Genomic DNA, 12,609 nt, shown 5'->3' on the forward strand with positions numbered 1-12,609 from the left:
TTTTTGGCTTTTTTTTTTCCCCCCAAGCTTTTGTCTACACCTGAGTGACTTACACAACTAACTTTTGCATTAGCAGTGTTACTGCATCACCTCTGTGGCAATGGCATACAAGATTTTGTGCTTTTAAGTATTTGTTTGAATGAAGGGGTCATTTATTTCTTAATTATCTGCAGAGACTGTGAATCAGATCCTGGTCACACCTGGAAGTGATAATTTGAAGTGTCCTGCATTGCCCAAATCTGGCATGTGTTATTTTAGGATGTCTGTGTAATAAGTTTGGGGAGAATTTTGCATAAATGTTCTATCTCACCTTTTTACCTGGTTAATGTAAATGTACAGGTAGTGAGGAGTGCACAGTGACATCAGAGGCATAAGCTGCTGTCTCATTTACCCTAAAGTGATGTATTGTTATCCTCTGCTTGAGTGCTGACAGTTTTAATTTTATTAAATTTTGGAAGGAGGACTTAAATGCTGAATGCCAAACAGAGATTTAAAAAATATTTTTTCTGAAGTACTTTTTGTTTAGGTGAATCTTTGATGCACTCTCATAGAGCACCTAATAACATAGACCAGTTATTACCTATTAGACAATACAAAAGTGTGGTTTACTCATGAGAGTTACAGAATTTATCAAGATCTGCATTGTAAATTATTGTTATTAAGTTGGCAGCTGACAGAAAATATGTTTGACTGAATTACTGCTGAGGGGAGTGAAGTTGGTTAATATGAAACCTCTGTGTAAAGGTGTTTAATGATGTTGTCACTGTAATACTGATAGATCTCAAAGGATTCTAGTTTAACACTAATCAAAGAGACTTGGCTGTAATACATTTTAGATAATAAAAGAAGTTAATGTCTTAAAATTAGGGTTGACTTCTTAAAGACTAATTTTGCCTCAGGGCAGTGAATAGGTTCAGATAATGTGATCTCCAGCTTCTTTTTTCGATGCAGTTTTGATCTCTAAATATTAATATCATCTTGAGAAAGACTTTTCTAAATTTTTTTGTTTAAAAAAAAAATCTTGATGGTCTTCAGATTTCTTCCTTTAACAGTGTCTTTGTAAGTGTCAGAGAAGTTTCTTCCCTATGTTTGGGTTTATAGGATGGTTTGGAGAGCGTATCTTCTTTGATGAAAGATTCAAGAAGATGAAGAAGTAGCACCAGTAATCTTCTTCCATTTCTTTAGGGAGAAATAGGTGGAATCTGGTGTTGCTTCTCTCTCTAGGGAGGAATAGAAACAGACTGTACTGGAATGATATAAATGCTAAACTGAAACTCCCTTGCTAGTCAGGAAGCAAAGGAATACTGTGTGAATCAGGGACTGGGAATGCAGGAACCTCACTGCGCTAGAATACAGTTTAATGCAGCTGCTGCTGTTGTTCTTTAATTGCACTGCTCTGGAGGTAAAATCTGAACAGCAACCAAAGATGACAATCAAGTTTCAGAGTAGTCCCTCTTGAACGTGTGTGTATATATATCTATATCTATCTTTAAAATAAATAAATGAATAAATAAAAATATATCTATATATATAACAATACGAAAATGTTCATTTATACAGCAATCAACAGTTTTGCCTGTTTAATGCTGTACATACAGTATTTATTACAGATGATGCTGTTCCTGATGAAATGTAGGAACCAGAAAATGCTGCTCTGTTTAAAATTTTCCTGAAGTTCATTAGTAAAAACAAACCACTAATGTTGTGACATAAACTGAATTCTAAATGTGTGCCTGGTGCACTGTCCTTAGTTTGTCCTATGGCTGGGTTAAGGAGTAATTCAACAAAGTATTACATGCCATATGTTATGCAATACTTTGGCACCAGGGGTGAGTTAAGGGTAGCTCAACCCTTAGCACTGAATGCCCTTGGTTTTGCTGGTTTATGTCACAACTTTAACCTTGCTTTAAATGTAGTTTTTTGGGTGTTAATTTAATTTGGCTGCTCTGTATGTGAGACATCTTGCCTGAGTGAATTTAATTGCACCATTGAGTAAAGCTAAAGCCATGAACACTGATGCACTACAATTCTAGCAGAGGTATAAGGTTTAGTTTTATATGGCTTTTTGTTTGGAGTTATTAACTATATGGAGGAATAAACCCCTTTTAAAACTCTTTTTTTAAAACATTACAAAACCCACAATGTAAAGTTGCCATGAGCCAGCCAAAAATAATACATATGGCATTCAGGAGTGCAGTTGCTAATTGGCTGCTGCCTGAGAAAATGGTACACTTGGCTTCTACTTAACACTGTGGGTTTGGCAGAAAGCCAGATTTGGGGTGAGGTTGTGAATGAAGCTGCATGTGGTTAGGGAGGAGTTCAAATGATTCATGTCTTGGAAGTTGTAGTAAGCAGTGCAGTATGTACTTGGGTAAGCAGCTGGAGGAAACTCCTCACCCATGTCCTCCCCCACAAACCTTTTCCTGCACCTCCACTTCTGTCTCTGTGTGGGGACCATAGTCCATATCTCAGATAGTTTTTAAATTGTTTACTAATTTGGGCTGTTTAGAGATTTAATTCATGTTTCAACATTTCTTTTCTTTTAGATGGAGAATGGAGAGGAAGTAGAAGTAGAGGAGTTCTATGTAAAGTACAAAAACTTGTAAGTAAAGTTGCAGTTACAAAGATTTGATTGCTATCCTTAAGATTACATAACTTCCAAATAGTTTTTGAAAATGGTTTTGTAATTGATACAAATTATTATCAAACTTTAAACATATCTAATGTTTAATCCAAAACAGTAACAAATAAACAGAGGAGCACCTTACATTGGTGGTACAGGGCTTGACAGTGTTGTGTTAATTTGTGTTCTCTCCAAAATTAAATCCACGGGTAAAAATGCTCTGATATTAAATACTTTAAGGCTCATTATGCATGCCGGCTCACCAGCACACACCTGTGCTGTGTAGGTCTAACTGCAACTGTAGAGTAAGTGTGTGCAAACTGCTCAAAAATAACCCTTGATGCTGTTTCAAAAATAAGATTTATGTTGAACAAAATGTCTAAGATAACAAACAAACGAGATGGCTTTCAGTATTCCAGCACATCGTTACCCTTCCATGAGAGCAGTGTAATAGTGGTAAAAGCAGCATGTTGTTTCACTTCTGGACTCTGAAGCTGCAACGCAATCAGTATTTAAAATAAAACACTTAATAGCTTGATAATAGCTTAATAGCTTCACTTTTCTTGTAGGACACCTTGTGTATTTTTACCAAATTTTCTGTCTGAGAGACAGAAATCTGCTTTAAGGGAGCTTATGACAGCTGACAGCTAGCTGCACGTAGTTGACTTCACTTTAAATATGCTGTCATTTTTGTATCCTTTGCACTATATTGTTTATTGTGTCATGTTTAATTGCTTAATTATGCTTTGTTTAGTTCTACTACATAAACATAATTTTTGTGTTAACTGTTGTGTCTTAGCAGTAGAACTTTTGACAGATTAAATTTATGTAGTGGAACAAGTCATTTTGGCAGAGATACTGTTCCTTCTGTGTTGTTATTGTGGAACAGCATTTACAAGGGGGTTTTCTTTTCTCTCTGTCAGTCTTAAAAGACTCACAAGCAATTTTAAGTTAGAATGCTGTTCTCACAAAAAAAATATATAGGATGGTAATACTTAAAATATTTGCATCTTTTCATTAACTTATAAAACTCCTACTCTTTTCTAGAATATGATGCTAAATAGTGAATTTATCATGTCTTGTACAGTAGTTATGTTTAAAGTATGCCCAATAAAAATCATCCTAGCTTTGTGCCAAACTAAGTATAGAGGGTATGTATTCAAATTTTGAGTGGGAGTTGTTTCTATTTCCTGACAGGTTTCTCTATTAGTAAGTATAATTACTTTGAGTAAAGATGATTGGTTAATAACCTGTATGGTGAAGAAGATAGTGTCAAGTTTTCCAAGCATAGCATTATGCTGTGCTGGAAAGATCTAGTTATAGTAGTGGAATACATAAGGAGTGCAACGGAAGCAGAGTTTTGAGTAAGATTTTTCTGTTTCATCTTCTAGTTCTTACCTTCACTGTCAGTGGGCATCTGTGGAAGAGCTGGACAAAGACAAGAGAATTCAGCAGAAGATTAAGCGATTTAAGGCAAAACAGGGCCAGAATAAATTCCTTTCTGAAGTACGTTTTTGTTTGTTTGTTTGTTTGTTTCTTTTGTGTGTTTAAGGAATATCCTTAGGAATTCTTGTTCTGTATACAAGCAGAACATTTTGAATAACTGTGTGATATATCAGTAGCATTTAGTCTGGTATAAAGCATAAAGCATTCTGGATGCAAGTCTTGCAAGGTTATGAAAGTTCAAGTGGTCTGTCCTGACTATATTTTTCCTATAGTTTTGGTTGGTCTTTTTCCTTGCAGTGAGTGACTAGTTATTAGGCTTGCAAGCCTGACTGAATCAGTGCCATGTCTTTTTTCTCAGGAGCTGATTATGCCAGAAGAAATGCATGCTATTTTTCTATGTTATGGACTGCTGCTCACTAGGGATTCTAAGCTTTTTATCATCAATTTAATTTCACTTAGAGCCGTAAGCAGTAATGTGGCAGGGGTCCTGTCAATAAAAGACCAGATCTGCCAATTTGTGTCTCTGACAGATTACCTTTTAGAAAAATGCTGTCTTTTAAGAAAAAAAAAAGTGTTCATGAGCTACTGTGTTTATTTATTTATATTTATTTTTACTATATCATTCAAGCTGAAATAAAAACCTGTTGCAAATTGAAACTTCCATCTGTTCTAAGTAAAGATACCTGGAACTGTTTCCATTTTTTTTTTAAAATCTGTTTCCAAGTGGATCACAAGTTATTGTAAATACTTGAAGTTTGTCATTGTTTTAGAAAAAGCTTTTAAAATATACAGTCTTTAGTCTTTTTGGCTGTCTCTTCTGTTGGAATGGATCTTAAAACTATAAAATGAAATGCAGTGCTTTAGTATGGAAGAGAGTCCTCTAAATTGTTTAAGGCATAAGAACAAACCTGACAAATTGTGATTTTTGGAGAAACTGTATATACATGCATTGTGTTTTCTCTGCTTTTCCAATAATAATCTTTAAATCTTGCTTGTAAAGCAGTTAGATAATTCCTGTAGTTAAAATAATCCGAAGGCACTTAGTGTACGAGGCTCTAATTTCTTTATTGCAAGCTGTAGTTTTCAAGAATGCTAAATGCATTGCATGCCATAAGCCTTTTCGATTGCTCATTAGTGAATTGTAATTTCACACTTCATTTAAAATATTCTTAAACATTCTCTCACAGTAAAAGGTTTCACACAGTAATTAAGAGGCCCAGTTAACAAAGTCTGAGAAGTCTGATTCCCTCACGGGGAATGATCTTGCTGAATTGTAGCATTTCAATTAACATGTTGAAGTTTGCCAAATATAAATTCTGTGTCACCGTGACCCAAAATATTATTGCCTGGTGAAATATATAATCATTTTTCCTCTCAGGAAGGGCTAATAGAGATATCTTTTGTATTTTTCCTCTTTCCTTGAACAGATTGATGATGAACTTTTTAATCCAGATTATGTGGAAGTTGATCGAATCATGGATTTTTCACGTAGCACAGATGATAATGGAGAGGTAAACAAAACTTTTAGTGCATCTCTAGTCATATAGATATTGTGTTTAGAATTTATTGTTTAGAAATATATTAATTAGAATATATTAAACACTTACAGAAACTACCACAGTATATGTGTATAGAGAGTAGGAACATGTAGCAGCTTCCCTTAAATAAACCGAGTTAAGTAAGAATTCCAAACTTCTTATAAGTTATATATATAAGTTAAATATACCTATATTTAAAGGAGCACACAAAATAACCAACCAAAAAGGAACAATGAAGAAGTGATATTTAAAACTGTAGAAATATGATGTCCATGCATGTAATGCAGAATTGAACTGAAAATTACAAGAAAGAGTTTTAGCTAAATGTCACGGTGGTTTAGACATTGTTTAGACTGCCTGTTACAGAAGAAGTCCTGAACTCGCTGTTTCTTCATTTTTAATGACTTGTTCTGCAAAAAAGATGATTTTGTCTTTCAGGAGATTCTTTTTTGGTCCTGGGAGAATAAAAGGCTCCACTGGCAGTGTCACTGTTTCTGTGTTGCTCTGTCAGTGAATAGTTATGGTTGATTTGTCTGTTGTGAAGTTTCTGATGACACTGATAAGAGAACACAGTCGATTTTTAAAATATATAGTAAAGCGTAGAATTGTAAGGGTTAAAATATGAATATTGTTTTGCTTCTAAATTTTAGTCTAACCTAGTGATTTAGTCTAACCTAGTGATGTGTTATGCTCATTTTGGTGGGTAAGCGTGCATTCTCCAGATTCTCATCTTACTTGGTTAGGTCGTCAATGTGTCAAGCCTGCTGTCTGCTTATCCTTCTAGCTGAGTCAGATGTTCAGATCTGATCAAGCTTTTGAATTTCATCTAGCCTGCAGATCTCCTGTAAGAATTTATTCTTTCTGTATTGTGATATAATGTAACTTCTGTCTTAACAAAGCCCGTAACGCATTATCTGGTGAAGTGGTGTTCGCTTCCTTATGAAGACAGCACTTGGGAGCTCAAGCAAGACATCGACCAAGCCAAGATCGAAGAATTTGAGAAACTGATGTCTAGGGAGCCAGAAATGGAGCGTGTGGTAAGAATTGGCTCTATACAGAGGATTTTATTTGAAAATAGTAAAGTAATGTGGTCTTTTAGAAACCACTAATGGGATTTGCTGTATTTGAAACAGGAGCGACCTCCTGCCGATGACTGGAAGAAATCGGAGAGTTCCAGGGAGTATAAAAACAATAACAAACTCAGGGAATACCAGTTGGAGGGAGTAAACTGGCTTCTTTTCAATTGGTACAACACGTACGTAAAACATTGCTTTCTGCTGAATCCTGCTTTGGAAAAGCTTTTATAGTTTATTTGAATTAGCAGCCTTTTAAAGTAACCTGCTAAAGTGAGATTTTAGAACCATTTACATGGCTCATTTTTTGCTGCAGGAGTTATATACAAACTAATTTGGGGTGGGACATGAATATTTCAGATAGATTTCTGTGGCAAATGCTTTGGGTTCATGCATGCCCCTGCTGCCCCTTCCTCCCTCTTGTGAACTTGAGAGGTACATAGAAGGGATATATCCATGCTGACTGCATCACAAATCATAACATTTATTTAAAGTGATAAAAAAGGTATGATGCCTTTTCATTCTAGAAATATCTGGGTTATTCAGGTTATCGCCTTACTGATTTTCTATGTTTTAAGTTCAGAATAAATAATTCAGCCGGTTTTTATTCTTGTTTTCAGACGAAACTGCATTTTAGCAGATGAAATGGGGTTGGGAAAGACTATCCAGTCCATTACGTTTCTCTATGAGATATATTTGAAAGGAATCCATGGTCCTTTCTTGGTTATTGCACCGTTGTCCACAATTCCCAACTGGGAAAGGGAGTTCCGCACCTGGACAGAGTTGAATGTGGTTGTGTATCATGGGAGTCAAGCGAGTCGGCGGACCATTCAGTTGTATGAAATGTATTTCAAAGATCCACAGGTAAAAGCTCTTCATGACTTTTCTTTTTCTTTTTCTCTTTTTTTTTTTTTTGTATATGATTTATGATTGTTTATTAATTTAAACATCAATTAGTTTTTCAGTACTGGTATGTTAGGTCTCAGTTAGAAATACAGATACAGGTATTAAGAATGCTTTATAATAGTGGCCAGTATCTCTCTGGGAACAAAGGGGCACCAAGAAGTGGTGCAATTTTTGTTTAGAGTTTCATTCTTTCGTACAAGGTTTTTGTTATTTTGTGTTTCTGAGGGGAGCTGGCAGAAGATTCTTAATGGAGAAATTCCTTTAAGTGGAACTGAGCTTAAAAATCAATTTTTGCCTACCATTCCAGGAAAAACCTGCTTGCAGAAATTAAACTTGTCAATGCTTCTTTATCAAATTTTGTAAGTCAGATATATTTTGAATCTGTGTTACTGTGCTTAGGTTGAATAGTTGTGAGTGAAGGAAAACAAAAGACTAGGGATAGAAACAGGAAAATTATTTGGAAAACAGAAACTAAGAGAAGCAGCAGATCCCTACTCCTAAGTGCATGGCTTTTCCCAGAGTAAACAGAATTGGGGGAAAATAAAATATGCATACATTGAACGTTATTGCAGAACAATAAAATCTTCCTTGTGCAAGAGAGAAAAGTAGAAGTTCAACTTGTGGAGTGCTATTTTCAACTGAGCTTTAAAAAGTGATAGTGGTGAATTCATACATTTAGATTTTCTTTAAAGCATTTCATTTTACACCACTGGACATTTTGATTAATAAACTAGAAGGATATAAAATCAATATGGCACACATTAATTGGATTTAAAACTGGCTAGCTGATATTTCTTGATATAATTGTTAATGAGAAATGTTTTGCATTTCCACCATAGTTCTTCAGGGATTGGTTCATGTCCATGAGCTGTATAACTTAGCAATGACCTGAAAGAAAGCATAAAATCATTACTGAGGAAGTTTTCAAATGATACAAAGATATGGAGAGTGGTAAATGATTGAGACAGCTCATGGATACAGAGTAAGTTGTCTTACTTAATAAATCAGATCCAATCTAGCAGTACTCAGAATAGCTGAGTTGTCCATGGACAAGGAGTGAGGATGATTCTTACCATAGGAGAGCTCAGCTCTGGGAATGCTGTAAGGCAAAAGCAGATCTTTTTTTGTCATGGCACATGACCAGTTAAACATGAGTTCTTACTGTGACACAGTGGTTAAAAAGGGCTAGTGTAGTGCAAATGTGTGGGAGGAAAGAAATCTTTAATATAAAGATGAGAGAACTTACAGCATTCTCCTCTTTGTCAGTGATGTGATGAGTGGTCCAGTTCTGCTTAGTTCTCACTTCATATCCTCAAAGTGTGTTGAAAAACCAGAGTCTTAGAACAAAGCTAAGAGAGAGATTGCAAGATAGAAAAATATGCTTTTACAGGTAAAAAACTGGTTAAGAACTCTTTTGAAGGTGATGACTGTGGCATAAATTGATTTGCCATTAGGGCAAACAGAAATAGAACAACATACTTAAATATAGTAGAGAAACACAATGTAATTTATATTAGAAGTTATGACTGTGTGGTCTAGAAATTCATCTAAGCAAACTTTCATCTAAGAAACTTTCAAATTAAAATCATGTCTGTGTTTGTTGAAGATTTGAGTAACAGTTGCATTATGGAGGTGTAGTGGCCCAGAGAAATTGTATATATCTCAGTCCACAGCAGGACTATTGGAACTAGATGATCTTTAAGGTCCCAATCCAGGCCATTCTATTAATCTCTAATATTCTTTATGATAATTCTCACATTTAGCTTCTTACCTAGATATATAATACACAAATGAAGTGGAATTTAAATCAGTTTTCCTGATTTTAAAATAATTTCTTAGCAGCTATTGATGTTTTATATAATTTTAAAAATTGGGTTTATACAAATGCTGTTTCTGCTGAATTGTATCCTGTGTTAAAAATCATATTTGTTTGCTATTTGAATGGTGCTTGTTTTCAGCATGTTCTTCCCCTTAGCAGTTACTTAGGGTGAAACCTGAAGGAATGTCATCTGAAAAATCCAACTTAGTGTGCAGATTCTTAGTTATTTTGACAATGTTGTTTCATTGATCTAAAGGTAACTAAAAGGATCTACAGCAAGATGCAGCAGAAAGTTTTTCCCCCCGTTGCCATATTCTTAATTCTTGCCATGAGTGTGACAGTCATTTGACCCCATAGCAAATAATGGCAAAGCACTCATGGCACAGAAAATTTAATAATTTTCTGCTGGCTTTGCTCCACGAACTGCCTTAAGAGGAGAATCAGACAATTCCTAAATTTAGGGATAAAGGAGAAATGGAGAGAACTCATCCTTTTGGTGGCAGCTAGCTTAGATGTGTCATAAAATCACCTTCTGTGTTCCATTCTTTGTAAGAGTGTCAGCTGTGAAATGCATGGTAGAAACCGAATTACAGGGAAAAAATCTCTTCATGTTCTGAAAAAAGGAGTCCCTATGTAGTGTTCACTCTGGCATTCTCCAAAGTACCATCACTGAGTATGTGATGGGAGACAAAAAAGGAGTGAAAGAAGACATGATTTAGCAGAATCTTTTCTAGTTCCCTTGCCAGACGCATCAAAATCAGGCATCTTTGGCTTTTTTTAGGTCTTAATATGAAAAGAGGCCTCTCGATCTGAGCTGTTTCTCAAAAAGACAATGGAACATTGAGCATGTGTGAGTGGCTTTTGAAGGGCAATAACAACAGCACATGCATAAAGAAGCACCTACCCCATCTGCAGTAGTGTGATTTTTCAGAGTCAGCCCCAGTTACCAGAGTCAAGTTGTTGTGAAATGCTAGAGAGTAGTCAATAATAACTTTCTGCAGTGGTGTGACTTCAACAGTAAGGACATGGTGTTATCAGACATTCTGTTGTGAGGTTCACATAGAGAAGCCTATTCTGGTATTCTTGAGCAATATAATTGTCAATAAAGGTCTTCCTAGGGGCCCTTCCCTGGTTGGAATATCAAATAAACCATGTGTTTTTCTGTATTGTCCCACCTCTGAGAAGGAGTTCTGCTTTAAGATGACAAAAACTATATGTGCCAAATGCAGCTAATGACAGAGTCTTGGAAAAGAGCTGACTTGGTTTGTGATGGAAATTTACTTGGCTCATGAAAAGGTTACAGCATTTCAGTTTGCTGGCTTTCAAAGCTGCTCACTTAGTGTATCTTCATCTGCTGTTTGTTAAGTAACAGCTTTCTTTGCCCCTAACAAGATAAATATTTCTGGATTATGCCACGAGAAAGCATTTTTCAGCAGGTCATTACTCTCTCTGAAATGTTCTTGATTTGAGTAGGCAGACTTAATACTGAGTTCAGGATCTCAGGTTTTAAATCATTTCATTGAGTCAGTAGCCAGTTCTGATCCCCACGGTTTGGAGAGGATTATACGCAGGTCACTTATAAAAGGATTCAGTCTTGCACAGGTTTAAAGGAAGAAATGGTCACCTTACTGTAAAATATGTTTTTCTTTTGAAATGTATTCAATATACAACCCATGATAGAATCCTTTGAAAATGTGGAATGGCTTTGAACTTGTATAATGCTCATCCTTACAGAGACAGTTTTCCTGCACAGACCCAGTGACACTGGAGGTACCAAGTTATATTTTTCTTTGAACAGCATTGGGAAGAAGCATAGAATAATGTTGGAAAAATGCTCATTTCATGGTCCTGAATAAAGTTTATTCAGTTTTTTTTTTTTTTTTAATAGCCTTTATATCAGTGCTGAAAATAAGGCTGAACTAATGAACCAGTGAATATGGTGTCAGACATCAAGTTAATTGTCCTGTTGAACTTTGCTTAATACAGATGTACAAAAATGTTATTAAATTATATGCAGAGATACACATTCTCCTTTTAAAAGTCCAGATATTTGCTTCTGTCAAAGCTGTTCACTAGAGTTGTTCTAGAATCCCCATCCCCAGAAGTGTTCAAGGCCTGATGGAACTGAGCTTTGAGCAACCTGGTCTAGTGGAAGGTGTCCCTGCTCATGGCAGGGGTGCTGGAACTAGATGGTCTTCAAGATCCCTTCCAACCCAAGCCACTCTATGAATTGTTGGTGTTTTGAATCCTGAGTGTCTACTGGGAAAAAAACTAAACTGGTAACAGTCAGCACAACATTCAAATAGTCATAAAAAGGAAACCTTAATGTATTTTTGTTGTATTTGGATTGTTCGAGAGGACCTTCATGTATGTTCAATTCAGAAGTTAAAAGAGAGTTCTCTTGATGAAGTCTGAAAACCTTATTTCAATATTGCAGAAATGCATTAATGCCTCAAGGCATTAGTATAATCCATATGAATTACAACTGAAATACTTTATAACTTCTTAGGTAATCAATGTGCAGTGATTCTGTGGGCCTATTTACTGGATTAAAAACAGCTATCACGAAGCCAGTAGCAAACTTACAGAATTGTATTTCTTCATTTAGTCAGCAATAATGACTTAATTTGCTTTAAATGTCTTGTCTGTTGTACCATTTTGTATTTTTAAAAAATAAAATTTGAAGGTGAAACAAATTGCTTCCTTTCTTTGCCAGGCAGTTTACTTGAGCATTTGCTATTCTTTTTAGGGTCGTGTGATAAAGGGGTCCTACAAGTTCCATGCCATTATCACAACATTTGAAATGATCTTGACTGACTGCCCAGAGCTGCGTAACATTCCATGGCGTTGCGTGGTCATTGATGAGGCCCACAGGCTGAAAAACAGGAACTGTAAGCTTTTGGAAGGACTCAAGATGATGGACCTGGTCAGTGTGAACATCTCTAATCCTTGAGTCTTCTGTATTTTTATTATTTCTGATTTACGGTTTAATCAAAAAAGTAAAAGAAAAGGGTTTTTTCTCAAGTAAATCATCAAGTGTTAAGAAGAATAAGAGAATGCAGATGAGAAAGTATAAAATACCTGGAAGCATATGGATACCTTCAGTTTTGGAGTGCTGATATTTAATAAGTTTTTTTTCCTTGATTCAGCAGTGGAATTATGTGGATTCTCCTAAGACAATAAAAAAAAAAAATTCTTTCCTTT

The 12,609-nt window shown here is 35.5% G+C and overlaps 1 protein-coding gene across 1 annotated transcript in view; it reads left to right on the forward strand.

Annotated features, from left to right (window-relative positions):
* Positions 1 to 12,609, forward strand: part of CHD7 (chromodomain helicase DNA binding protein 7) — a 129,962-nt gene that overhangs the window by 86,892 nt on the left and 30,461 nt on the right. Inside the window, exons 7-13 of the mRNA XM_083884904.1 lie at positions 2,547 to 2,602; positions 4,015 to 4,129; positions 5,497 to 5,580; positions 6,507 to 6,644; positions 6,741 to 6,862; positions 7,301 to 7,544; positions 12,155 to 12,331. Coding sequence (XP_083741030.1) covers positions 2,547 to 2,602; positions 4,015 to 4,129; positions 5,497 to 5,580; positions 6,507 to 6,644; positions 6,741 to 6,862; positions 7,301 to 7,544; positions 12,155 to 12,331 — 936 coding nt within the window. The remainder of the gene's footprint in view (positions 1 to 2,546; positions 2,603 to 4,014; positions 4,130 to 5,496; positions 5,581 to 6,506; positions 6,645 to 6,740; positions 6,863 to 7,300; positions 7,545 to 12,154; positions 12,332 to 12,609) is intronic.

This window comes from Zosterops lateralis, assembly GCF_965231275.1.
Source record: "Zosterops lateralis genome assembly, chromosome: 1".
In the NCBI taxonomy this organism is placed as follows: Eukaryota; Metazoa; Chordata; class Aves; order Passeriformes; family Zosteropidae; genus Zosterops; species Zosterops lateralis.